The sequence below is a fragment of the Anolis carolinensis genome, unplaced genomic scaffold (assembly GCF_035594765.1).
Source record: "Anolis carolinensis isolate JA03-04 unplaced genomic scaffold, rAnoCar3.1.pri scaffold_11, whole genome shotgun sequence".
Classification (NCBI taxonomy): domain Eukaryota; kingdom Metazoa; phylum Chordata; class Lepidosauria; order Squamata; family Dactyloidae; genus Anolis; species Anolis carolinensis.
In genome coordinates, this window is record NW_026943822.1 from 7,665,269 (window position 1) to 7,692,952 (window position 27,684).

At 44.2% G+C, this 27,684-nt stretch overlaps 1 protein-coding gene across 1 annotated transcript in view; it reads left to right on the forward strand.

Moving 5' to 3' along the window:
• Window positions 1–2,826: 2,826 nt before the first annotated feature.
• igdcc4 (immunoglobulin superfamily DCC subclass member 4) overlaps window positions 2,827–27,684 on the forward strand; it is a 91,475-nt gene continuing 66,617 nt past the window's right edge. Inside the window, exons 1-2 of the mRNA XM_008120841.3 lie at window positions 2,827–3,088; window positions 26,005–26,328. Of these exons, the coding sequence (XP_008119048.2) occupies window positions 3,028–3,088; window positions 26,005–26,328 (385 nt within the window). The 5' untranslated portion in view covers window positions 2,827–3,027. The remainder of the gene's footprint in view (window positions 3,089–26,004; window positions 26,329–27,684) is intronic.

A 27,684-nucleotide genomic window follows, 5' to 3' on the forward strand; every position in this document is an offset into this window, starting at 1 on the left:
TTGATTAGCCTTGGTCAATATCAATTGATCTTGGCTAGCCTGAGTGGTTTTGACTATCCTTGGTCAATATCTGGTGTTCTTGGCTAGCTTTGGTCAGTATCCAGTGGGCTTGTTTAGGATAGATCAGTGCCTGGTGGTCTTGACTAGCTGTGGTCAGGTTCATTGAGATTAGCTAGCATGGGTCAGTACCTGGTGCTCTTGGATAGCCTTAGTCAATGCCTGGTGGCCTTGGCTACCCTTGCTGAGTGTCCACTGGTCTTGGCTAGCCTGGGTCAGTGCCTGGTATTCTTGGCTAGCCTTGGTCAAGTATCCATTGAGCTTGACTAGCTTGGTCAGTGCCTGGTGGTCTAGTCTAACCTTGGTCAGTGTCCATTGGGCTTGGCTAGCTTGGGTCAGTGTCCCTTAAGAGTGGTAGCTTGGGTCAGTGACTGGTGATCTTGGCTAGCTTGGGTCAGTGTCCATTGAGCTTGACTAGCCTTGGTCAGTATCAGGTGTTCTTGACTAGTTTGAGTCAGTATCTATTGGGCATGGCTAGCCTGGGTCAGTGCCTGATGTTCTTGGGTAGCCTTGGTCAGTGCCTGGTATTATTGGCTAGCCTTGGTCAAGTGTCCATTAAGCTTGGCTAGCTTGGGTCCGTGCCTGGTGGCCTTGGCTAGCTCAGTGTCCATTGGGCTTGGCTAGCCGGGGCCAGTGTCCATTAAGCTTGACTATCATTGGTCAGTATCAGGTGGTCTTGACTAGCTTGAGTCAGTATCTATTGGACATGGCTAGCCTGGGTCAGTGCATGATGTTCTTGGCTAGCCTTGGTCAGTGCCTGGTATTCTTGGCTAGCCTTGGTCAAGTGTCCATTAAGCTTGGCTAGCTTGGGTCAGTGCCTGGTGGTCTTACTTAGCCTTGCTCAGTGTCCATTGGGCTTGGCTACCCTTGGTCAGTGTCCACTAGCCTTGGCTAGCTTCGGTCAGTATCAGTTGGTCTTGGCTAGTTTAAGTCAATGTCTATTGTACTTGGCTAGCCTTGGTCAGTGCCTTGTGTTTTTGGCTAGCCTTGGTCAGTACCTGGTTTTCTTGGCTAGTATCCATTGAGCTTGACTAGCTTGGTCTGTGCCTGGTGGTCTTGTCTAACCTTGGTCAGTGTCCGTTGGGCTTACAGCCAACCTTAAAACCTGTGGCATAGACACTGAGAACTGGGAAGCCCTGGCCCTTGAATGCTCTAATTGGAGGTCAGCTGTGACCAGCAGTGCTGCGGAGTTCGAAGAGGCACAAATGGAGCCTTGGTCAGTGCCTGATGTTCTTGGCTAGCCGTGGTCAAGTGTCCATTAAGCTTGGCTAGCTTGAGTCAGTGTCTGGTGGCCTTGGCTAGCTTGAGTCAGTATCTATTGGGCATGGCTAGCCTTGGTCAGTGCCTGATGTTCTTGGCTAGTCTTGGTCAGTGCCTGGTGGTCTTGGCTAGTCTAGGTCAGTGCTTAGTGGTTTTGGTTAGCCTTGGTCAGTGTCCATTGAGCTTGGCTAGCCTTGGTCAGCGCCTAGTGGTCTTGCTTAGCCTTGATCAGTGTCCATTGGACTTGGTTACTCTTGGTGAGTGCCCATTAAGCTTGGCTAGCTTGGGTCAGTGCCTGGTGGTCTTGGCTAGCTCAGTGTCCATTGGGCTTGGCTAGCTTGCGTCAGTGTCCATTGAGCTTGACTAGCCTGGTCAGTATCAGGTGGTCTTGACTAGCTTGAGTCAGTATCTATTGGGCATGGATAACCTTGGTCAGTGCCTGTTGTTCTTGGGTAGCCTTGGTCAAGTATCCATTGAGCTTTACTAGCTTGGTCAGTGCCTGGTGGTCTTGTCTAACCTTGGTCAGTTTCCATTGGGTTTGGCTAGCTTGGGTCAGTGTCCATTAAGATTGGTAGCTTGGGTCAGTGTCTGGTGATCTTGGCTAGCTTGGGTCAGTGTCCATTGAGCTTGACTAGCCTTGGTCAGTATCAGGTGTTCTTGACTAGCTTGAGTCAATATCTATTGGGCATGGCTAGCCTGGGTCAGTGCCTGATGTTCTTGGGTAGCCTTGGTCAGTGCCTGGTATTCTTGGCTAGCCTTGGTCAAGTGTCCATTAAGCTTGGCTAGCTTGGGTCCGTGCCTGGTGGTCTTGGCTAGCTCAGTGTCCATTGGGCTTGGCTAGCCTGGGTCAGTGTCCATTGAGCTTGACTAGCCTTGGTCAGTATCAGGTGGTCTTGACTAGCTTGAGTCAGTATCTATTGGGCATGGATAACCTTGGTCAGTGCCTGTTGTTCTTGGGTAGCCTTGGTCAAGTATCCATTGAGCTTTACTAGCTTGGACAGTGCCTGGTGGTCTTGTCTAACCTTGGTCAGTTTCCATTGGGTTTGGCTAGCTTGGGTCAGTGTCCATTAAGCTTGGCTAGCTTGGGTCAGTGTCTGGTGATCTTGGCTAGCTTGCGTCAGTGTCCATTGAGCTTGACTAGCCTTGGTCAGTATCAGGTGGTCTTGACTAGCTTGAGTCAGTATCTATTGGGCATGGCTAGCCTGGGTCAGTGCCTGGTATTCTTGGCTAGCCTTGGTCAAGTGTCCATTAAGCTTGGCTAGCTTGGGTCAGTGCCTGGTGGTCTTGCTTAGCCTTGCTCAGTGCCCATTGGGCTTGGCTACCCTTGGTCAGTGTCCACTAGCCTTGGCTAGCTTCGGCCCGTACCTGGTGTTCTTGGCTAGCCCAGGGCAGAAGCAGCAGCCCTTCCCCTCCCTCCGGAGGGTAGGATGTCCCATGTGCCTTGGGAGAAGGCGGGCGAGGGGCCAGGGCTGGGCGGGAGCGAGGGGCCCGGGTGTGCCGGGGGGCGCGCCTGCTCGCCCCCGTCCCCTTCCCCGCCCGCGCCCAGCCTCCGCATTGTTCTCCCCTTCTCTCTCCCTCCCTCCCTCCCTCCCTCGCTCCTTCCTCCTCTTCTTCCTCCGCGCAAAGATGGCGAAGGCAGCCTGGGAGCCACCTCGTCCGCTGCCTGCCGGGCAACTCTAGGACCCCCGCCCGGGCGGAGGGGCTCTCCCCATGGCGACGGGAGCCCGGCTCGGCCTCGCCACCCTCCTGGCCCTGACCTGGGCCCTGCCAGGTAAGCCCCGTCCACTTTTCCTGGGCCCCGGGGTGGTTCTTTTTGTGCTGGGAGGGCGCGCAGAGAAGGGTCCGCTTTTGGAGCCCGAAAGAAAGGGGCGAAGGGAGAGGAAGGCGTGGGAGGAACAGGGTGGGAGCTCCTCTCCCCACGGAGCTGGGCAAAGGACCCCCGAAGGCAACAGTGTTGGGGAATCACAACATCTCCTCCTTCTTCTGCTTCTTCCCCGCGTGTGCGCGTCCCTGATGATTGCAAACAGGTGTGTGGCTCCATTGGGAAAGGGGCTATTGTTGGCGGGGGCGCGCCTCCTGGAGAGGAGATGGCCTCGTGCGCGCCCCCGGCAGGCTCTCTCTCTCACTCTCTCTCCAATGCAAGCTGCCTTTTTAAAAATATTTTTATTTTATTTTATAGTGTATATAAAAATAAAACAGTAAAAAAAAGAAAGAGGAAAAAAGAAAAAAAAATACAACAGAATAAGCAAGTTTGCAAAATGGTATATATTCAGCACTCATTAAACATGTGAAAAATCAAATTTGGCCATACAGTTGTTGTACCTTTACCTTTCTTATCTCTCTAACCCACAAACCACCAGGCACCAACCCATGCTAGCCACGCTAAATGGACACTGACCAAGGTTAGGCAAGACCTCCAGGCACTGACCAAGCTAGCCAAGCTCAATAGACACTGACCAAGGCTAGCCAAAACACCAGGCACTGACCCAAGCTAGCCAAGATTAATGGGCACTCACCAGGAGTAGCCAAGCCCAATGGACACTGATCAAGGCTAGGCAAAACCACTAGGCACTGACCAAGCTAGTCAAGCTCAATGGATACTTGACCAAGGCTAGCCAAGACCACCAGGCACTGACCAAAGCTAGCCAAGCTCAATGGGCACCCACCAAGGCTAGCCAAGAACATCAGGCACTGACCAAGGCTAGCCATGCCCAATAGAAACTGATTCAAGCTAGTCAAGACCACCTGATACTGACCAATGATAGTCAAGCTTAATGGACATTGACTCAAGCTAGCCAAGATCACCAGACACTGACCAAGGGTAGCCAAGACCACCAGGCACTGACCAAAGCTAGCCAAGCTCAATGGAAACTGACCAAGGCTAGTCAAGAACATCAGGCACTGACCAAAGCTAGCCATGCCCAATAGATACTGACTCAAGCTAGTCAAGACCACCTGATACTGACCAAGGCTAGTCAAGCTCAATGGACACTGACTCAAGCTAGCCAAGATCACCAGACACTGACCAAGGGTAGCCAAGACTACCAGACACTGACCAAAGCTAGTCAAGCTCAATGGACACTGACCAAGGGTAACCAAAACCACCAGGCACTGACCCAAGAGTAGCCAAGCCCAATGGACACTGACCAAGAGTAGCCAAGACCAACAGGTGCTGACCCAAGCTAGCCTTTATGACAATATTCAACTCTGTCTTCTTTCCCAGACACCCAAGTGCCAGCCTCCCATTTGTTTACAAATTCTTCGCTATTTGCTCCTCTGCTACTATTTGTCAGCTTGGCCCTTTGGATATAATGTATTTATCTGTTATCGAAGGCTTTCGTGGCTGGAATCACAGGGTTGTGGTGTGTTTTCCGGGCTGTATGGCCATGTTCCAGAAGTATTCTCTCCTGACGTTTTGCCCACATCTATGGCAGGCATCCTCAAAGGTTGTGGGGTATATGGAGAAACTAAGCAAGGAAGGTTTACATATCTGTGGAAGGTCCAAGGTGGGGGAAAGAACTCTTGTCTGTTGGAGGCCAGTGTGAATGTTGTAATTGGCCACATTGATTAGCATTGAATAGCCTTGCATATTAGCCAAGACCACCAGGCACTGACCCAAGCTAGTCAAGCTTAATGGATACTGACCTAGAGTATCCAAGACTACCAGGCACAGGTGTTGATTGGAGGCCCTAGAGATACCTAGAAAGAACATATCTCTAGGAATCTCTAGGTCCTTCCATGTGATTCTGGTAGATGTTGATTGGAGGCGTTAGAGATACCAAGAAAGAAGATATCTCAAGGAATATTTAGGTCTTTTCACATCATTCTAGTTGATGTTGACTGGAGGTCCTAGAGATACCTAGAAAGCACACTTCTCTAGGAATCTCTAGCTCCTTCCAAATGATTCTAGTATATGTCTATTAGAGGCCCTAGAGATACCTAGAAAGAACTCGTCTCTAGGAATCTCTAGCTTCTTCCACATGATTCTGGTAGATGTTGACTAGAGGCCCTAGAAATACCTAGAAAGAATATTTCTCAGGGAATCTCTAGCTCCTTCCACATGATTCTGGTAGATGTTTACTGGAGGCCCTAGAGACACATAGAAATAACATTTCCCTGGGAATCTCTAGCACCTTCCACTTGATTCTGGTAGATGTTGACTGGAGGCCCTAGAGATACCTAGAAGGAGTACTTCTCTAGGAATCTCTAGCTCCTTTCACATGATTCTGGTAGATGTTGACTAGCGGTCCTAGAGATACCTAGAAAGAACACTTCTCTGGGAATCTCTAGCACCTTCCCCATGATTCTGGTAGATGTTGACTGGAGGCCCTAGAGATACCTAGAAAGAATATTTCTCTAGGAATCTCTAGCTCCTTTCACATGATTCTGGTAGATGTTTACTGGAGGCCCTAGAGACACATAGAAATAACACTTCTCTGGGAATCTCTAGCACCTTCCACTTGATTCTGGTAGATGTTGACTGGAGGCCCTAGAGATACCTAGAAAGAATATTTCTCTAGGAATCTCTAGCTCCTTCCACATGATTCTGGTAGATGTTTACTGGAGGCCCTAGAGACACATAGAAATAACATTTCTCTGGGAATCTCTAGCACCTTCCACTTGATTCTGGTAGATGTTGACTGGAGGCCCTAGAGATACCTAGAAAGAACACTTCTCTGGGAATCTCTAGCACCTTCCCCATGATTCTGGTAGATGTTGACTGGAGGCCCTAGAGATACCTAGAAAGAATATTTCTCTAGGAATCTCTAGCTCCTTTCACATGATTCTGGTAGATGTTGACTGGAGGCCCTAGAGATACCTAGAGTGAGCACTTCTCTGGGAATCTCTAGCTCTTTTCACATGATTCTAGTATATGTCTATTAGAGGCCCTAGAGATACCTAGAAGGAACACTTCTCTAGGAATCTCTAGCTCCTTTGACATGATTCTGGTAGATGTTGACATGCGGTCCTAGAGATACCTAGAAGGAGCACTTTTCTGGGAATCTCTAGTTCCTTCCACGTGATTCTGCTAGATGTTTATTAGATGTCCTAGAGATACCTATAAAGAACACATCTAAAGGAATCTCTAGGTCTTTCCATGTGATGTTGACTGGAAGCCGTAGAGATACAAGACGAGAAGGACATGACAGAGGCAACCTAAAGAGTAAAGACATGAACTGAGACCCTTCCTCTTTACTGCCTCCCTTTCCCTCTATAACAGACAATATAATATTAAATTTTCACATAATCTGGAGCTCAAGAGTCCACCATTCCTGAAAAATGGTCCAATGCACTTTAAAATTTCATCCCTACTCTAACCTGAGTCCAACAACCTTTGCAAGCTGTGTTTCCAACTGAGGCCTTTTCTACACTGCCATATAATCCATATTATCAAAGCAGATAGTCCAGATTATCTTCTTGAACTGGATTATATGATCCTACACTGTCATATAATCCAGTTCAAAGCAGATAATCTGGATTTTATATGCCAGTGTAGAAGGGGCCTCAGAGCCTTTGAGGGCTGCATATGGCCACGGGGCTGTATTAGGTGGAAAAAATCCCCTATGTTTACACTTTTTCACTTTTATGGAAAGCTGATTGTAAGCTTAGTTTGTTTAGCTTAGTTTGTGTTTAGCTGAGATCCAACATCACGGATATGGATTGTAACTTTATACTCAGGCAATGGAGACGTTTGCTGCAGTCCCGCTGAGCCCAGGCCTGTAAATTGTTAACACGGTCAGAGCCTCCGTCAGCAAAAGTTAGGCTATTTCGGAAGGAAACGAAGAGACCCTTCCCCCCCTTTCTTGTACAAAGCCTTGACCTTATATACACCTTGGGAAAGAGATAGAAAGGGGAAAGAAGAGAGAGCTTGGGGAAAAAAGAAGAACTACAGCCAGAGCCAAAAAAAAAAAAACCCTACCCAAACCAAAACAACAAACCTCTGTTCTTTCCCTTTTCTCTCCTGCTCTTTCTCATTTCCAAGGTGTGCATAAGGTCAGGGCTTTGCATAATTCATTGGATCATCTGCTTCCCATCCTTCAAATCGCATGGGAACCAGTCTTGCCTCACTTTGGAGAGAAAGAAGCTGCTAAAATCCAGATTAGTTTCCAAAACCATATATATGTTATGTAATGTAAATAATTGGGACCAAGTTAACAACAAAACTACTGGGCCAAATTTGGCCATAATACTCATCACTTTCCAAGGAGTGACCATCAAAAAATAGTCTTGCAGCTTCAAAGCCTGGCTGCTTCATACCTAGGGGATTCCATTGTTATAATATTCTAAACAATATCTGAAAAATATGTACCACGATAAAGGTTCAAAGCATAGAACACAATATGTATATTAGAGCATCATATACATAATAATGTTAACACAGAACATATATCAGACATATATCAACAAGACTCTAACTAAAATTTGTTAGCGACACAGTATGTGTACATTCAGTCTCTCCAAAATGGTATGTAATATGCTGTGAAACTAAATATATCAGTATACAAATCAATTGGCTCAAACCTGGCTTGGAGTCAAAACAAACCCATTGTTACCCAACTTGAATATCATTGAATACCCTTGCAGCTTCAAAGCCTGGCTGCTTCATACCCAGGGGATTCCATTGTTACCCAACTTGAATATCATTGAATACCCTTGCAGCTTCAAAGCCTGGCTGCTTCATACCCAGCGGATTCCATTGTTACCCAACTTGAATATCACTGAATACCCTTGCAGCTTCAAAGCCTGGCTGCTTCATACCCAGGGGATTCCATTGTTACCCAACTTGAATATCACTGAATACCCTTGCAGCTTCAAAACCTGGCTGCTTCATACCCAGGGGATTCCATTGTTACCCAACTTGAATACCATTGAATAGCCTCGCATCTTCAAAGCCTGGCTGCTTCACATCTATGGGAATCCTCTCTAGGCCACCTTGAATGCCACGAAGAAAAGCCCACTTAGGACTACACCACAGCAACTCATGGCCGGGCACAGCTGATGTGCTATAAAATTCTTGTCTGCAGAGCTCAGCCCTTCTCTGCTGTTCTTTCTCCACCTTGGGGGTGCACTTCTTTCTTTACTACCCTTTACATACCCTTTACTACTTCTGTTGATGGCAGTAAAGTGTATGGCAGCGGATGCAGGCAAGGGCAAAAATATGACTTTGGGGAGCTTTTGATGTACCCATAGGTTGGATCTACGCTGCCCTATATCCCAGGATCTGATCCCAGATTATCTGCTTTGACCTGGATTATATGAGTCTACACTGCCAGATAAAATCTGGGATAAGCAAATGTAATCTGGGATCAAATCCTGGGATAGAGAGCAGTGCAACCCCCAGTGGTGCAGTGAGTTAAACCGCTGATCTGCTGAACTTACTGATTGGAAGGTCAGTGGTTTGAATCCAGGGAGCGGGCTGAGCTCCCGCTGTTAGCCCCAGCTTTTGCCAACCTAGCAGTTCGAAAACATGCAAATGTGAGTAGGTCAATAGGTACTGCTTTGGCGGGAAGGTAAAAGCGCTCCATGCAGTCAGGCCAACGAACAACGCCGGCTTATGCTTTTGCTGAATGGCAGGGGGTTGGACTAGATGGCCCATGTGGTCTCCTCTATGATTCTTGGAACTGCAGGTATGTCTTGGCTGCAAACGTCACCTGCAGGCTTTGTTTTCCTCTGCAGGTGACCCTGTCGAAAGCAAAGCTCTTCCTTTGTGGATTTTCTCTGCTTAGATACACCTCATACGGGAGGCCTTTGGTTTTCCCAGGAGGGCGTGTGCCTGTGTGCGCCACTTGTGTGGCAATGGGGCTCTCGAAGGTGACGGGCTCCACTCTGGGATAGGCCGCCTTTCCGGCTCACCGATCCGATTAAATCATTCCCACTGATCCGATTAAATCATTCTTCGTTTTGGTGGATTTTCTCCCTTGACTTTTAAAGCTATTCTTTTTGGCCATGGCTTTATTCTCCTCCTTTCTCCCATTCATTTTCTCACTTTCTATCCCTTATTCCCCACTGAATTTGAATGGACCTGTTGCCTTTCCCTTGAGAAGTGCGGGTCTCCCATTATCCGCACTTTCACGTATCCATTCTTCTTTTTCAGTGGATCACTCAGGTCCTATCTACACTGCCATGTAGTCCAGTTTCTGAATCCAGATTATCTGCTTTCAACTGGATTATATGAGTCTCCATTGCTATATAATCCAGTTCAAAGCAAATAATCTGGATTCAGAAGTTGGATCATATGGCAGTGTAGATCGAGCAACAGGCTCCACTTACACTGCCATATAAAATCCAGATTATTTGCTTTGAACCGGATTATATCATCATCATCATCATCATCATCATCATTTAATTACTTATTAATTGCTCTACACTAATGGTAGTGTAGACTCATCATCATCATCATTTAATTACTTATTAATTGCTCTACACTAATGGTAGTGTAGACTCATATAATCCAGTTCAAAGCAAATAATCTGGATTCAGAAACTGGATCATATGGCAGTGTAGATCGAGCCACAGGGTCCACTTACACTGCCATATAATATCCAGATTATTTGCTTTGAACCGGATTATATGGCAGTGTAGACTCATATAATCCAGTTCAAAGCAAATAATCTGGGTTCAGAAACTGGATCATATGGCAGCGTAGATCGAGCCACAGGCTCCACTTACACTGCCATATAAAATCCAGATTATTTGCTTTGAACCAGATTATATGGCAGTGTAGATTCATATAATCCAGTTCAAAGCAAATAATCTGGATTCAGAAACTGGATCATATGGCAGTGTAGATCGAGCCACAGGCTCCACTTACACTGCCATATAAAATCCAGATTATTTGCTTTGAACCAGATTATATGGCAGTGTAGACTCATATAATCCAGTTCAAGTACGGTAGATAATCTGGGATCAGATCCTGAGATAAGGGGCAGTGTAGATCCAGCCCTGGTGGCGCAGCGGGTTAAACTACTGAGCTGCTGAACTTCTGCCAACCTAACAGTTCGAAAACATGCAAATGAGAGTAGATCAATAAGTACGGCTTCTGCAGGAAGGTAACTCCATTCCATGCAGTCATGCCGGCCACATGACCTTGGAGGTGTCTATGAACAACGCCGGCTCTTCAGCTTAGAAATGGAGATGAGCACCAACCCCCAGAGTTGGACACGACAAGGCTTAATGTTTTACATTTACCTTGAATCCTGCCTCAGCCAAAGTCTTTCGCCTTCTCTGTTCTCCACCAAATGACACCTTCCAGGATTCATAGCATTGAGGAGTTAAAGTGGTGTCATATCACATTAAGTCTACAGTGTAGATGCATCCCAAGTCAACCTTGGCATAGCATCTCTTTGGAAAGGGCACAGAACACAACTCTAAATGGCACTCTTTTTCAACACCAAAACATTGCATCCGTTGCAAGATGATAAACTGGATTTACAATGGGTTGTTGTGTGTTTTCCGGGCTGTATGGCCATGTTTCAGAAGTATTCTCCCCTGACGTTTCACCCACATCTATGGCAGGCATCCTCAGAGTATGCCTGCCATAGATGTGGGCGAAACGTCAGGAGCGAATACTTCTGGAACATGGCCATGCAGCCCGGAGAACACACAACAACCCTGTGATTCTGGCCATGAAAGCCTTCGACAACACATTGGATTTACAATATTTGTATAGTCAGCCTTCCAACATTCACTGGGGCTAGAAGCATAGGACCTCTGTGAAAGTGAAGAATCTCCAATAAAGATATTACATATAGTAGAGTCTCACTTATCCAACATAAACGGGCTGGCAGAATGTTGGATAAGTGAATATGTTGGATAATAAGGAGGGATTAAGGAAAAGCCTATTAAACATCAAATTAGGTTATGATTTTACAAATTAAGCACCAAAACATCATGTTATATAACAAATTTGACAGAAAAAGTAGTTCAATACGCAGTAATGCTATGTAGTAATTACTGTATTTACGAATTTAGCACCAAAATATCACAATATATTGAAAATATTGACTACAAAAATGGCTTGGATAATCCAGAACGTTGGATAAGTGAGACTCTACTGTATATAGTGGCTCTTCCAGAATAACCTTTTGGTCAACTTCCAAGAGATTCTTAAAGAGATGGTCTTTCTAGGAATCTCTGTGGTCAACTATCTGCTGCATTTTGGGAGTTGTAGTCCAAAGACCATGCTCCCAAGGTCGGAGAACTGTATCCAGTTGTGGGTATCTTGGGTTGAAGCTTGGAAGTTAGTCTTCGCTTTCTTCTGGCATAGAAACAGCATCCCTATTCGGCACCAGATCTGCTTTTCCGCCGCTTGCCACCACAATGAACTAGTTTATATAATTAAATGAAGACTTGAGTATTTAATTGCAGTGTAATTTAGTGTTGGCCCAGATCCCAATGTTTTCCACGGCTGTATATTTGCATTGCAGTCAAGTCGGTGGGTGGGAAGCGAAAGCGCTTAATGAGAGTATTGTTGTTTGGGTAACAAGTTAATTTTGTATGTCGGGGTAAACAGAAGAGACTATTTTGGGGGTTCTGGAATGGGACCACATTGGGGTGTCTCTTTTGTAGAGATCAAGAAGAAGTGTTGGGACCTAAAGCTTTTGGCCTCTTCAACCAGGATATAAATGCCATGTCTTTGTTTGCAGCTTCGTCAGATTATTTGGGCCAGAGTGTGGCGCAGCTGGCTAGTAACCAGCTGCAATAAATCACTACTGACCGAGAGGTCATAAGTTCGAAGCCCGGGTCGGGTTAAGCCCGGCTTGCTGTTGACCTATGCAGCCCCGAAAGACAGTTGCATCTGTCAAGTAGGGAAATTTAGGTACGCTTTATGCGGGAGGCTAATTTAACTAATTTACAACATCATAAAACTGTCAGCAAAACACGAAGAAAGGAATGAGGAAGTACAGCCACTAGTGGACAGTGAAGCAACAGCTCCCCCTGTGGCCGGAATCGTGAAGCTGGAAAAAAATGTTAAATGCCTCTGTGTCTGTCTATATATGTTGTTTGTCTGTTGGCATTGAATGTTTGCCATATATGTGTTCATTGTAATCTGCCCTGAGTCCCCTTCGGGGTGAGAAAGAAGGGCGGAATATAAATACTGTAAATAAATAAATAAATAAAGTATTTGGCAGTGTAGACTCATATAGCCCACTTCAAAGCAGATTATTTGGGATCAGATCCTGGGATACAGGGCAGTGTAGATCCACCCTGAGACTTTCTCAAAGCAGCTGAGGATATGGGGGCTGTCTTGGCCAAATCTTTTCCTGGGATCGTCTTTTTGATCAGGGCACCTGCAAGGTCGGCATAAAGCAAGATCAGGTTTTCCTCCTCCCCTGCGGACTCTCGATCTTTGAGCTGATCTTTAAATAGGCAGTCAATAAATAATTAACTTAATTGGTGTGACCAAGCAGGCCATTAGCTGGCTGAGTGGATTGTTTGTTTTCATTTCTATATTCCCCTCTGGACTCCGGAGAATTTGCGCTCGGAGTGTCTTTGGGAAGGAAATACAGGTGTTGCTTTCTTGGGTCAGGCTGCACTATGGGGGAACCTTTTCCACGTTACGCCAGCTGTACTCATTCTAACCAATCCCAATGTATGAGTCTCTGAATGCATAACCTTGTGTTGTGAGCCCAGGACATTGTGGAACTGAGCGGAGCTGCCAAATTACACAGTAGAATTGTTTAACTCTCTTTTGGGAGCACTAAGATGTGGGCCATTGATGGGTACAGAGAAGGTTGCCTCTTCGCTCTCTCTGCCAATAAAGAAAGATTAGGTTGCAGGTCATGAACTCCACCTGAAGAGAAGAAGGGAGAAAAAATGCCCTTATCTCCATTTTGTAATGAGAGCCATTGGTTGCTTGTTAGTGAAAAGGCATAGTGTTGGATCCTCAAACAGTTGCCCTGCCCATCCTTTGCCTTGCCTTCTAACTGTATGATTTGGAGGTCTTTAAACCAAGGTTGGATGAACACCTTTTGGGTTGCTTGAGCTGGCAGAATACGCTTGGAATTGGGATCTCTTCCAACTGTATACTGTTATGATTTGAATATCTTCTATTATGATCCTTGATGGGATATCTGGCATCCTGGAATGACATGGAGTCTTCTTCTCAGTTCAGTTGCAAGATTACTCTCAGTGCCAAAGTGGAAAGAGACAGAGATCCTGTCAATAGAAGATCAGCTGCTGAAGATGTATGACCTAGAGCAGGGGTCCTGAAACTTTTTAAGTGGAGGGCTGGTTCACAGTCCCTCGGCCTGTTGGTGGGGGGGGGGGGGACTATGATGAAATAGTCCAAAATTAGGATTGTTGTTGTGTGCCTTCAGGTCATTCCAGACTTAGTTCAACCCTAAGTCTAAAGTTTAGGGCAGAGGCCTTGGAAGGCCTTAGTTTGGGGACCCCTGATCTAGACAATCTCATAAGACCATAGGTAAGTAAAGAGACCTCCAAAAACCATCTAGATAGTCTCATAAGACCATAGGTAAGGAAACGGACCCTCAAAGGCCATCTAGATGATCTCATAAGGCTACCAGAAGACCATTGATAAGGAAAGGGACCTCAATGACCATCTAGATGGTTTCATAAGACCATAGATAAGGAAAGGGCCCCCCAAAGGCCATCTAGACAATCTCATAAGACCGTAGGTAAAGAAAGTGACCTCCAAAAGCCATCTAGATGGTCTCATAGAATCATAGAATAGTAGAGTTGGAAGAGACCTCATGGGCCATCCAGTCCAACCCCCTGCCAAGAAGCATAAGGCCTCATAAGGCCGTAGCTAAGCAAAGAGACCTTCAAAACCATCTAAACGATCTCATAAGGCCATAAGTAGGCAAAGAGACCTCCAAAGACCAGGTAGACTTAGGTCAACCCTAAGTCTAAAGTTTAGGACAGGGGCCAGGTCAATGACCTTGGAGGGCCGCATCAACTGGCAATTCCGATTAAGCATAATAAGATAGAGAAATGTACAAACAACTGGCAACCCATTGTTGCATGTTTTAGAGATCATTGCAATAGGTCATCAATATAATGTTTGAAGAACAGTAGATGTTACTACAAGTAGAAGTAAGCTGATGTTATTTAATTTGAGGGCTAAATACTACAGTCATCAAGTTTGTATGAGAAGCAGGTTAAGACGCCAGGTATTGCCATTATCTAGCATGAGTTATGCCATGTTCTCCCATTGAAAGTTTCATTTGGTAGGTAGTGTGTGATATGGTCCAGAAGTGCATGAAGGAGATCTCAGGAAGTCACAGATATATGGTCAAGATCTTACAGGAAGGAGGTCTCGGGATGCCATGGATATATGGCTCAATATCTTACATGAAAGAGACCTCAGGAAGTTATGGAGATATGGCTCAAGATCTTACATGAAAGAGGTCTTGGGAAATTATGGATATATTGCCAAGATCTTACATGAAGGTGACTCCAGGACGTCATGGAGATACAGCTAAGATCTTACATGAAGGAGACTTCAGGAAGTCATGGAGATATGGCCAAGACCTTACGTGAAGGAGACCTCAGAAAGTCATGGAGATATGGCCAAGATCTTACATGAAGGAGACCTCAGGAAGTCATGGAGATATGGCCTAAGATCTTACATGAAGGAGACCTTGGGAAGTCATGAAGATATGGCCATGATCTTACATGAAGGAGACCTCAAGCCATGGATTGAGAGCGAAGAGCAAAGCCGAGTCAAGTTCCAGTCCAAGGTCCGAGAGGTTGAAGTCATCCAATAAGGTCACAACACGAAATGGCACAGAGAGCCAAAGCAACAAGGGCGAACAGCAGCTAATACAAAATAGTAATAACAGTGCAGTCCAGGAAAACCCACACAATTCCAGCCCTCCGTTGCAGAATAACCCAGATTAAACTTACATCCGTTGCAAAGTCCCAGTCCAGTCTTCAGTAACACACACAAGAAACCCAATGGCGCCCAGCAACACCTTGCCACATGCAAGCTATAATGGTCAAACAACCCCAATATATCCAGGTCTCCCTGGGCTTCCAAACTATCCATGTCCAAAGAGGAGGTGTCTCAACTTCTTAATCTGAATCAGAACTCCACACAGCCAACGCCCTTGGGTCAGGCGTTCCTAATTCCTCATCAGAGTCCCAATCATCCTGCCCATGCCCAACTCTATCCACACCTGTGGACCCCCTCTCACTCCTCCAAGCAGACCAAGTGGGATCTGCTTCTGAAGACACCCAAGCTTCCCCAGCATCAGCAGTATCCATGGGCCCCGATTCGTCCCCAAGCATCTCTGGTGCCCGTGCCCAGTCCGTGCCCAATTCCTCCGAATCCTCCTCAGAAGACTCCCCATCAGTCCCCCTGACCCTTTTCCTAAACAAATCCTCCAACGAGCCCTCCTCGCGAGGGTTTTTCCTTCCTCTCCTGATCCCACCACTATCATTCACAGTCTCCGAAGGTGCATTCACAACACATGGAGATATGGGCTTGGCCCCATGTTAGCCGCCCTGAGTCCCTTCGGGGAGATGGAGGTGGGGTACAAAAATAAAGTTGTTGTTGTTGCTGTTGCTGTTGTTGTTGTTGTTATTATTATATGGGCAAGATCTTACATGAAGGAAGTCTTATTTGGAGGTATTTTATTCAGCTTTGGGTGCCTTGTTTTAAGAAGGATATTGATAAGTTGGGGTCAAGTCAGAAAAGGCCAACAAGATGGTTAAGACTTGTGGAGAGCAAAACATAGAAGAAAAGATTGAAGGAACTGCGCATGTTTAACTTGGCAAAGAGAAGGGCACTCTTTAAATGCCTTAAGTCCTGTTCCTTGATGCTTCAGAAGATAGGACCAGGTTTAATTATTTTAAGCTGTGGGGAGGTAGATTTCAAGTGAACATTAGAGTGGATTTCTTGAGCTTAAGAGCAGTTTGAGAATTGAATCACTCTTGACAAGGAGGCAACATAACTCACAGCTGAGGATAATTTAGATGGAGATCTTGCATTGAGAAGAAGTTGGGATTCAATAGCCCATGAGGCCACTTAAAACCCCAGGGGTGCAGTCTGACACTACCTTACCTACCATGGCTCCATGCTATAGAATCCTTGAAAATGTAAGTTTTACATATGTGGCTACCTGTCAAACTGAGGTCATAGCTTCCAAGGATTCGAGAAACTGCGCAGATGAGATGCTTTCACCCAACAAAAAGTCTCAGCTAATCTATCCCTGGATTGACATGTCAAGAACCCGGCTTAATTTTTCAAAAAACGCTCTCAATGCCGATTACTAATCCAAATCAATTTTCATTTCTTTTAGAAAGCCCGAGCTTTCATGTTGAGCATTGGGAAAAAATTACAGCTAATTTGTTTTATTTTTATAACAGCCATAATGGGCGGAAAGGGGATGAGAGCATCCTGGCAACCATATTCCCTTTCATAAATTCTTGATGGAGAAACCCATCAAAATGTAAATAGTTTGGGTCAATGATGTGAGCCACATGGCGCTGTGAGGGGCCATCTGTCGATTCGGATTCAAAACTCCGTTGATGTGGCGAATGGGTTGGGATCAAGAGCATGGAGCCGTGGGAGTTAAAGACGCATCAAACTGCATTCACTTTCGACCCTAGAATTAATATAAGGGGCTCAAGATCTCCCAAGTTAGTGTGGAAAGTGTATCTAATTCAGATTTTAGTCTGAACTTTAAAGTCAGTAGTAAATAGCTTGGGAGGAAGAGCATGGAGCCATGGGAGTTAAAGTACAGTAGAGTCTCACTTATCCAACATAAACAAGCCGGCAGAATGTTGGATAAGCGAATATGTTGGATAATAAGGAGGGATTAAGGAAAAGCCTATTAAACATAAAATTAGATTATGATTTTACAAATTAAGCACCAAAACATCATGCTATACAACAAATTTGACAGAAAAAGTAGTTCAGTATGCAGTAATGCTATGTAGTGATGACTGTATTTACGAATTTAGCACCAAAATATCACGATATATTGAAAACATTGACTACAAAAATGCATTGGATAATCCAGAATGTTGGATAAGCAAGACTCTACTGTAGTATCAAACTGCATTAACTCTACAGTGTAGATGTACCCTAGACTTGATACATGTGATGTTATGGGGACTCAACATGACTTGTGGTTGTGTCTTCCACATTAATATGGAAGGTGTATCTGTGCTAGATTTTAGTCTGAACTGGAAAGTCAGTGGTAAACAGGATGGGAAGGAGAGCGCTAAGCCATGTCTGTGCAAGTGGTATCAAAAGTCCATTAATTCTGTATTGGTGGTTGTTTGATACTATTCTGTTGTATTAACTTTTGTTTTAACTTTTGTTTTATTATCTTATTGTGTTTTAACCTGTGCATTTTGTGCTAATGTATTTGTGTTGTTACTTTTGTAACATTGTGAGCCGCCCCAAGTCCCCGCGGGGAGATGGTGGCGGGGTATAAATAAAGGTTTTTTAAATATTATTATGACACAGCAAACAAGATAGACATGCTGGATTTCGTATCACAAAACCACAAGTCGAACACTTCCCAAGTGTCTAGGACTGTGTGATGTATTTTCGGATGATGCGCACAGATCCCGGTAGGGTGGCCTTTTGCAGTTGGCAGATCGTGATTTTGTCAATGTCTATTTTTTCCAAATGCCGGTTGAGATCTTTTGGCACGGCACCCAGTGTGCCCATCACCACCGGGACCACCTGCACTGGTTTCTGCCAGAGTCTTTGAAGTTCAATCTTGAGATCCTGATAGCGGCTGAGTCCTTCCTGTTGTTTTTCGTCACTGCGACTGTCACCTGGGATGGCGACATCAATGATCCAAACCTTTTTCTTTTCCACAGCTGTGATGTCTGGTGTGTTGTGTTCAAGAACTTTGTCAGTCTGGATTCGGAAGTCCCACAATATCTTTGCGTGCTCATTCTCCAATACTTTTGCAGGTTTGTGATCCCACCAGTTCTTTGCAGCTGGGAGGTGGTACTTGAGGCATAAGTTCCAATTGATCATTTGGGCCACATAATCGTGCCTCTGTTTGTAGTCTATCTGTGCGATTTTCTTGCAGCAGCTGAGGATATGATCAATGGTTTCGTCGGTTTCCTCGTACAGTCTGCATTTTAGGTCATCAGCTGATTTTTCTATCTTGGCCTGAATTGCATTTGTTCTGATGGCTTGCTCCTGGGCTGCAAGAATCAGGCCTTCTGTCTCCTTCTTCAGGGTCCCATTCGTGAGCCAGAGCCAGGTCGTCGTCGTCTTCTTCTTCTTCTTCTTCTTCTTCTTCTTCTTCTTCTTCTTCCTATTATTATTATTATTATTATTATTATTATTATTATTATTATTATTTTATTCTACAGTGTAGGTGCACCCTGGAATCATATATTTATTTATTTATTTATTTATTTTTCAAACTTATATGCCGCCACTCCCCTAGGGCTCGGAGCGGCTTACAAGAACCGGCTAAAATCAACAATTTAAAGAACATCTTAAAAACATCTTTAAAAACATATTAAAAACATCCTAAAAGCACCTTTTGAAACATCAACAACTCAAAAGCCCGTCGAAACAGGTGTGTCTTACATGCCCTGCAGAAGGCCAACAAGTCCCGCAAGGCACGAACTTCAGGTGGCAAGGTGTTCCAGAGATATGGCGCCACTACTGAAAAGGCTCTGCGTCTGGTTGCAGTTAGATGCAAAGTCTTAAAACTGGGGACTTCCAGTAGGTCTTGGTCCTCAGAAAGGAGGGATCTCTGGGGTTTGTAGGGAGTGAGGCGGTCCCTCAGGTACATTGGCCCTAGACCATGTAAGGCCTTGAAGAACATGTGATGTTATGGGAACTCAGCATGACTTGAGATTGGTGGTTTCCTCGTTGATATGCAAGGTATATCAACTCCAGGTTTTAGTCTGATCTTCGAAGTCGCTGTTCTTCATCTTTGCAAGCAGCGGGTTTATTGTCAAACAATCGCCTGGTGCTGAAGTTGGACTCTTTTAGGCATGGGTCAATGCAAGAACACCAGTGACTCTCGAGTGTGGCTGTGCATGCGTCATTGCGCCGCGGGGAAAACCAGGCTGGATGGCTTTCTGAGATACTTCTCAATCATGCAATTACAGGAGAAAGCCATCCATCCATTCATCGCCGAAGCAATAAAATGCCCTGGCAAATGGTGCTTCTAGAAATCAACCCATGCCATCATGTGCTGACTCATTAACTTGATGGATTTTGTCTCTATCAAGTCGTTCACGTAATTTGCAAGCATTAGAGGCTCAGTATTTCTGATTATGGATGGTAGCCTATCCGGCTCCATTAATACGCCAGCAACTGAAAGCTTTGTCATGGTATAATTGAAGACCTCCTTAGGTTTGCATTGCTTTTTCATTGAGCATCCCTTACCTGGAAGCCCTGGGACCAGAAGTATTTTGGATTTTGAATCCCCTGTGTTTGCACATATCTTGGAAACAAGACACAACATCAATTTATGGTTCATAGACACCTAAAGGTACACTTTGAACCTTATTTGCAGCAGCTGGAATAAGCCGAGGATGATGGGGAAAGGCGAAGAGAGAGAAACGGGGACATTTACTAATATTTGTAGATTTGTGTGCATTGAACCATCAGAAAGCAAAGGGGTCACTGTCTCAGCCAACTGTTTGGATGATTTTGGAGTATTTCAGATTTTTGGTATTCGGAGGAACACTCAACTTGTACTCTGCTGCTATGAGTCTACCTTAAATGTTGTTGTTGTTGGTAATCGTCGTCATAATGAATTTATTATCCACCTCTTCTTGCTGCTCTTTCTGATGGATCCCCTTGGGTTTGCAAATAAATTACATGCCTGGAGCTAAACCCCAAATAGACTTTAGTTGCCATTATGGGCCAAGGTCCTTGATTGGCTTTGATGTAGTTGAGATCCTGGGATAGAAAATGATTTATCAAGCGTTAGAAGGATCTTTGAATTTTCTGATCTCTCCAACTGGGAGCAAAGAGCCAACTACCCTGTTTCCCCTAAAATAAGACATCCCCAAAAAATAAGACCTAGTAGAGGTTTTGCTGAATTGCTAAATATAAGGCCTCCCCTGAAAGTAAGACCTAGTTTTTGTTTGGAAGCATGCCCGGTGCCCACCAAACAAAACCATAGCATGCAAGATTGGCAAATGTACATACCAGTTGTATATGGAAATAATGGTGGTAACAAGAAATTCTTGACAGAAGTCACAGTTTGTCTGGTTTGGTTATGTTGGTTTGTGATGACAACTACTGTACATTATAGAATAAATGTTCATTTTTTTTGTTCAACAATAAATGTGAATTCTTCTTCATGGAAAAATAAGACATCCCCTGAAAATAAAACCTAGCGCATCTTTGGGAGTAAAAAATAATATAAGACACTGTCTTATTTTCGGGGAAACACGGTAAGCAGGGATGGGCTATGAAAACAGGTAGGCAGACTTTGTGAATGTGGGGGTTGTAGGTTTCCAAGAGCCGTCACATTCTCTGCCAAAGAATGTGGGACCCATGATTATATGAATAGCTACCTGTGTGGACCCTCAAGTCATTTCTGATTTCTGATGACCCTAAAAAAGACCCAATGTGTGCAAACTCTACTTCGAACTATATTTGCAGCAGCTGAAATAAGCCGAGGACAAAGGGGAAAATGGAAAGGAGAGGGAGAAACTGGTACGTTTTCAAAGCAGTGGAGAAAATGGGACAGCAGAGGATGAATCGGAGGGTTCGGAGGCACGATACTTGGCTACGAAATGTGTTCTACACTGTAGAATTAATTCAGTTTGATAGGAACCCCCAGTGGTGCGATGGGTTAAACCACTGAGCTGCTGAACTTGCTGGCCAAAAGGTCGCCAGTTTGATTCTGGGGAGCGGAGTGAGCTCCCGCTGTTAGCCCCAGCTTCTGCCAACCTAGCAGTTTGAAAACATGCAGATGTGAGTAGATCAATAGCTACCGCTCCAGCGGGAAGGTAGCGGTGCTCCATGCAGTCATGTGGGCCACATGACCTTGGAGGTGTCCATGGACAACGCCGGCTCTTCGGCTTAGAAATGGAGATGAGCACCAACCCCCAGAGTCAGACATGACTGGACTTAACGTCAGGGGGAACCTTTACCTTTATAATAATAATAATTATTATTTATTTGTATTTCACCTTATCTTCCCTATTGGACTCAAAGGTGGATACAAACAAACAAACAAAACACAGAGGCAAACATTCAGTGCCTCAAGACAAGTATAAACATGAATACATTAATGGCCCACCCAATCCCGAAGCAAACCGTCATCGAACAACCCATTATAATGTAAGACTTAAAATTACACAAACAGTTAAATAGTAAAATTATATCTAATCATTAACCATAAACTGCTGGCTTAAAGCACCCATCTGTAATCATAAAGTGCATCTCAACACTATAGCGTTGATGCAGTTTGACTCTAGTTTAACTGCCATGACTCAATGTTTTGGAATCATAGATTGCAGTTTTGCACGGTCTGAAGTCTTCTTGACCCAAGAGTGCTGGTTCCTCACCAAAATATAGTGCCCGTAATTTTATAGCATTGAGGCATGACAATGAAAGTGATGCCAAACTGAATTTAAAGGTAAAGGTTTACGTTGGAAGAAGCTGGGGCTAACAGCAGGTGCTCACTCTGCTCCCCGGATTCGAACCTGCAACCTTTCAGTCCTCAAGTTCAGCAGCTCAGTGCTTTAACACATTATTATTATTATTATTATTATTATTATTATTATTATTATTATAACCAAAAAGGCATTTCCAACCTGCTTTCCTTGTTGTTGTTGTTGTTGTTGTTGTTATACAGTATTTATACCACACTTTATCTCTCCAAAGGGGACTCAAAGCGGCTTGACATAAGAACATTAGTATGCAATATAAGCTATACAAATATACAAACATTGAAGCAGAACTAAACACAAAGTGCACTAAAAAAAATCACAGTTAAAACCCATCAAAAACATATTCAAAGTTGAGCTCCTCACAGCAAGCGGTTTCTCTGTGTTGGATGCGGTTTCCATTCATTGCAATGACGTTCCCAAACTCCTGTCCCTTCCTTTCACTTTCCCACCTCCACAAAGGTGGCCTTTTCTATCCGCAAGGAGCAATCGGGAGGTTTAATAGGGTGCTTGGAATGGCTATAAAATCAATCTACGATCTGGGCACGGAGCCATTGGATTCATAGCCCCGGCTGATAAACTCACGATGGGTCCCGGAAACATTTGCTGTTGGCACCGTGACAAAATCATTTGGGGCCCCCTCGTCGAATAGCGCGGCCAACCAGTGTGTGTTTGTGAGTGTGCGGGTCATGCACAAAGGCAGTGGCAGCTGCCGTGCAGGTCTCAGTGGCGTCTCCGTTGACCCTTGAGCCCAAATGTGAGTCTACACTGCAGGATGAATGCAGTGTGGCGCCACTCTCACAGCCATGCAGTCCTGGGAGCTGTAGTTTCCCAAGATCTTTCGCCTTCTCAGCCAAAGAGTGTTGGCTCCTCCCCAAACTACATTTGATTCTGCAGCTTTGTAGTTCAGATCTGCCAGATTTTGATCATAGAATTGCACTGGAGGAGTGACAAATGCATAGAGAATTTTTTCCTGCAGCAATCTCTAGGTCAGTGGTTCTCAACCTGTGGGTCCCCAGGTGTTTTGACCTACAACTCCCAGAAATCCCAGCCAGTTTACCAGATGTTAGGATTTCTGGGAGTTGAAGGGCAACACATCTGGGGACCCACAGGTTGAGAACCACTACTCTAGGTGCTTCAGCATGACATCGGCCTAAGTTGACAATTTCAGAGGACCTGGAGATTTTCATCCAATCTGAAAATACAGTAGAGTCTCACTTATCCAAGCTAAACGGGCTGGCAGAAGCTTGGATAAGCGAATATCTTGGATAATAAGGAGGAATTAAGGAAAAGCCTATTAAACATCAAATTAGGTTATGATTTTACAAATTAAGCACCAAAACATCATGTTATACAACAAATTTGACAGAAAAAGTAGTTCAATACACAGTAATGTTATGTTGTAATTACTGTATTTACGAATTTATCACCAAAATATCACAATATATTGAAAACATTGACTACAAAAATGGCTTGGATAATCCAGAAGCTTGGATAAGCGAGGCTTGGATAAGTGAGACTCTACTGTAATTAAATTCCATCTTGCAAATGTTGAAAGTCAACTGTAGATGTCACCATGTTCCTGGGTGCATCTACACTGTAGAATTTACACCACTTTAACTGCCATGGTGCAATACTATGGGATCGTGGGAACGGTGGCTTGATAAACTCTATAATCATTATTATTATCATCATCATCTGTATTTATATCCTGCCCCATAGCTCCGAGGAGCCTTGGAGCGGCTTAACAACAATATGACAGTACAATAACCAATTTACGATTAAATCAAATCTAACAAACAATAAGAAAATCAGTATGAAAATAAAAACCAAATGTATTACATTGACACAAGAAACATCATCCATAAATAAAAATATGCAGGTACATTTTGTAAGTGTAACTACAGCCAATAATAATAATAATAATAATAATAATAATAATAATAATAATAATAATAAATTTATTACCTGCCTCTCCTGGCAGCTCAAGGGGAAGTACGACATCGTTAAAACAAAGAGACAAAACACTATTAAAATGCAAGATGCACACAGTTAAAATTCACTGATCAATGCAGAATAAAATTCACAGGCTAAAATGGTCTAATATACAAAATCCCAGAATACTTGTAAAGTATCTACAAAAACACAAGATGGTCTCTGTACAAAGAAAATATGTCCAAATAGCATATAGTATTATTAAAGTTCCCCGTACAAAGCTCAATTTGGCAGTACCAGACAAAATGAAAAGGAGCAACAGTTCTAACACAATAGTTACCCAAGTCTGATATTGGTTCCAATGTATATAGGCTTCAGGGATACATAGTCAATGAAAATATCTTCCAAACAAAGCAAACAGATGGTTGGTCCTGTTGCTGTATACTGGAATGAAGAAAATTATAGAATCATAGAATCATAGAATAGTAGAGTTGGAAGAGACCACATGGGCCATCTAGTCCAACCCCCTGCTAAGAAGCAGGAAATCGCATTCAAAGCACCCCCGACAGATGGCCATCCAGCCTCTGCTTAAAAGCCTCCAAAGAAGGAGCCTCCACCACGGCCCCGGGGAGAGAGTTCCACTGTCGAACAGCCCTCACAGTGAGGAAGTTCTTCCTGATGTTCAGGTGGAATCTCCTTTCCTGTAGTTTGAAGCCATTGTTCCCTTGTGTCCTAGTCTGCAGGGCAGCAGAAAACAAGCTTGCTTCCTCCTCCCTATGACTTCCCCTCACATATTTGTACATGGCTATCATGTCTCCTCTCAGCCTTCTCTTCTGCAGGCTAAACATGCCCAGCTCTTTAAGCCGCTCCTCATAGGGCTTGTTCTCCAGACCCTTAATCATTTTAGTCGCCCTCCTCTGGACGCTTTCCAGCTTGTCAACATCTCCCTTCAACTGTGGTGCCCAAAATTGGACACAGTATTCCAGGTGTGGTCTGACCAAGGCAGAATAGAGGGGGAGCATAACTTCCCTGGATCTAGACGCTATTCCCCTATTGATGCAGGACAGAATCCCGTTGGCTTTTTTAGCAGCCGCATCACATTGTTGGCTCATGTTTAACTTGTTGTCCACGAGGACTCCAAGGTCTTTTTCGCACACACTGCTGTCAAGCCAGGCGTCCCCCATTCTGTATCTTTGATTTCCATTTTTTCTGCCGAAGTGAAGTATCTTGCATTTGTCCCTGTTGAACTTAATTATGATGGAGCACCGCTCTCAAGAAAGTCTTTGCAAGTAAAGTCCAAATAAAGTCCCAAGTCTACAGGAACGGGGAACTTTAATAATACTATATGCTATTTGGACATATTTTCTTTGTACATAGACCATATTTTGTTTGTGTTAAATGGTCTAATCCCAGGACCCCACTAAGTTGTGGCAACTCAAGTTGTGTAATTCTACCACGTCAGTGCTGTCGAAAGTGGGGATAGGTGTGTGATTTATAGTTTTTTTCCTTCCAATCACGCCCTCCCTAAATACACTGTGCACTGGACTGATTGTCGCAGAGGCAAAGTAGGAAAAATAACCCATACATTGCAGAGTCCTTGTCAGTTGTCAGTAGAGGTTTACTGCAGAGTCTGACCTTGGGCCACTCACTGTTTAAGAAAACTCTTTGACTTAGTTCTCATCCAAACTCAGAGTGGAGGCTTTTAATCTTGACACGTTGTTTTATGTACAGCTATATAGTCACATCAGGATCCCCTGATCTATCAGTCAGTGGCATAAACAGAGATATACTCATGATGTAGATAGCAGATATCAGCAACAGATGTGCATCAAGAAGGAAGAGAATCTTGACAAGAGAAAGAACACATGCTTCCTGCCCTCTTTTATACCAATTGCTTGCTTGTCATCAATCGGGGACAAAAATGAATGATGTAACCCTTGTCATAACGCTCACATGGCCATGAGTCAGCTTCTTCAGCATGTCCCATAAGTTCCACATCACCACCTATTTAACCCTTCAGCAGGCGTGTGATCACATGTCCATTAGAACTGTATTTTTACACCAGGTTTATACAATAGGGTTACAGTCAGTGCATTCCTGCCTAACAATGCATTGTCTGTCTAACAAATGCACCCTCTCTGAGAAACTCGTATTCTTTTGTTGCAGAGATATTGTCTTTGGACCTGAGCTGCGGCCTTGGCCCCAACCAGGTGATGTTGGAGCCCAACCAGACGCTGGAGTTGAGCTGCAGCCTGTCTCCCGTCGAGCAAGTCTTCAATGTTTCCTGGAGGAAGAATGGACTTCCACTCGCAGAAGAAGAAGACAACCTCCATGTCCTCCCCAACGGCTCTTTGTTCATCTCATCTGTCTATTCAGCTTCGGAGGAGGACAGGTCTCTAAGAGAAAGCATTGTGGAGGGCAACTACTCCTGCATCTCTCACGGCCCGTTTGGTTCAGTCGCAGGGCAAACAGTCGTCCTTCGTGTTGCAAGTGAGTATTCCCCACATCCATTGCAATAAAGCAAGAGTTGATCACCATTTCAAAGTTGTGTTGACTTGGTCTTGAAGACCACCTTCTAAGGTTGCCTGGCCTTCTAGGAAGCTGAAACTACCATTCTTCAGTTTGGGTAGGCTCAGCTTTGGATACAACTGATGCGGGATGTATGCAAACATCCAGCCTTGCAACTTAACCGTTGGTCCACCAGCTGACCTTGAGTTTTGCACTTATCCTGTGCCTCTAATTATCCAGAATTGTCGCTGGATCATGTCGGTTGGACTTTGCCAACCCAACATTTAAGTCTGGTCTTCAATAGTCCCTTCTCTACGTCTTCCCCGGCACGTTAATGGGAATGATTGCTCGGGTAACCCCCCCCCCCCCCCCCCGTTGATACTGATATAATTGCACTTTTGGCTCAGTATATTTGGAGCCAACCCTAGATTTTATCATTATACGGTAGAGTCTCACTTATCCAACATAAACAGGCCGGCAGAATGTTGGATAAGCGAATATGTTGGATAATAAGGAGGCATTAAGGAAAAGCCTATTAAATATCAAATTAGGTTATGATTTTACAAATTAAGCACCAAAACATCATGTTAGACAACAAATTTGGCAGAAAAAGTAGTTCAATACGCAGTAATGCTATGTAGTAATTACTGTATTTATGAATTTAGCACCAAAATATCATGGTATATTGAAAACATTGACTACAAAAATGCGTTGGATAAACCAGAACGTTGGATAAGCGAGTGTTGGATAAGTGAGACTCTACTGTATTTGTATGTGATTTTATGACCTGTTTTACTGTTTTATTGTTGTTGTTGATTCATTTGTTTTATTGCTTTGTTTTTATATTGTTGATGTTCGGGCTTGGCCCCATATAAGCCGCCCCGAGTCCCTTTGGGGAGATGGGGCGGGGTATAAAAATAAAATTATTATTATTATTATTATTATTATTATTATTATTATTATTATTATTATTATTAATTCCCAGAACTGATCTCAAACACCTGATGCAGCTACTGAGTGCTAAAATCAGTTTGGGTGTCCATTCATGATTGTGATAATCACCATCAACAGAAACAGACCTCCCCACATTATATAATAATAACATTTTATTTATATTCTGCCCAAGGGGATATCTCCCCAAGGGGACTCAGGGCGCATCACAGTACACATACACAGCAAACATTCGCTGCCGTTTGGTCAAACAGGACGAAACAGAACGGACAGATAGAAGTATGTTCTCTTTGAAGTCCAGTTTTTTTGGCACCTTGGAGGTTGAGGTTGAGCTTGGATTCAGTCACGGGGGTGATGTTGCTCTATTCTCTATGACCAAGAGCCGTC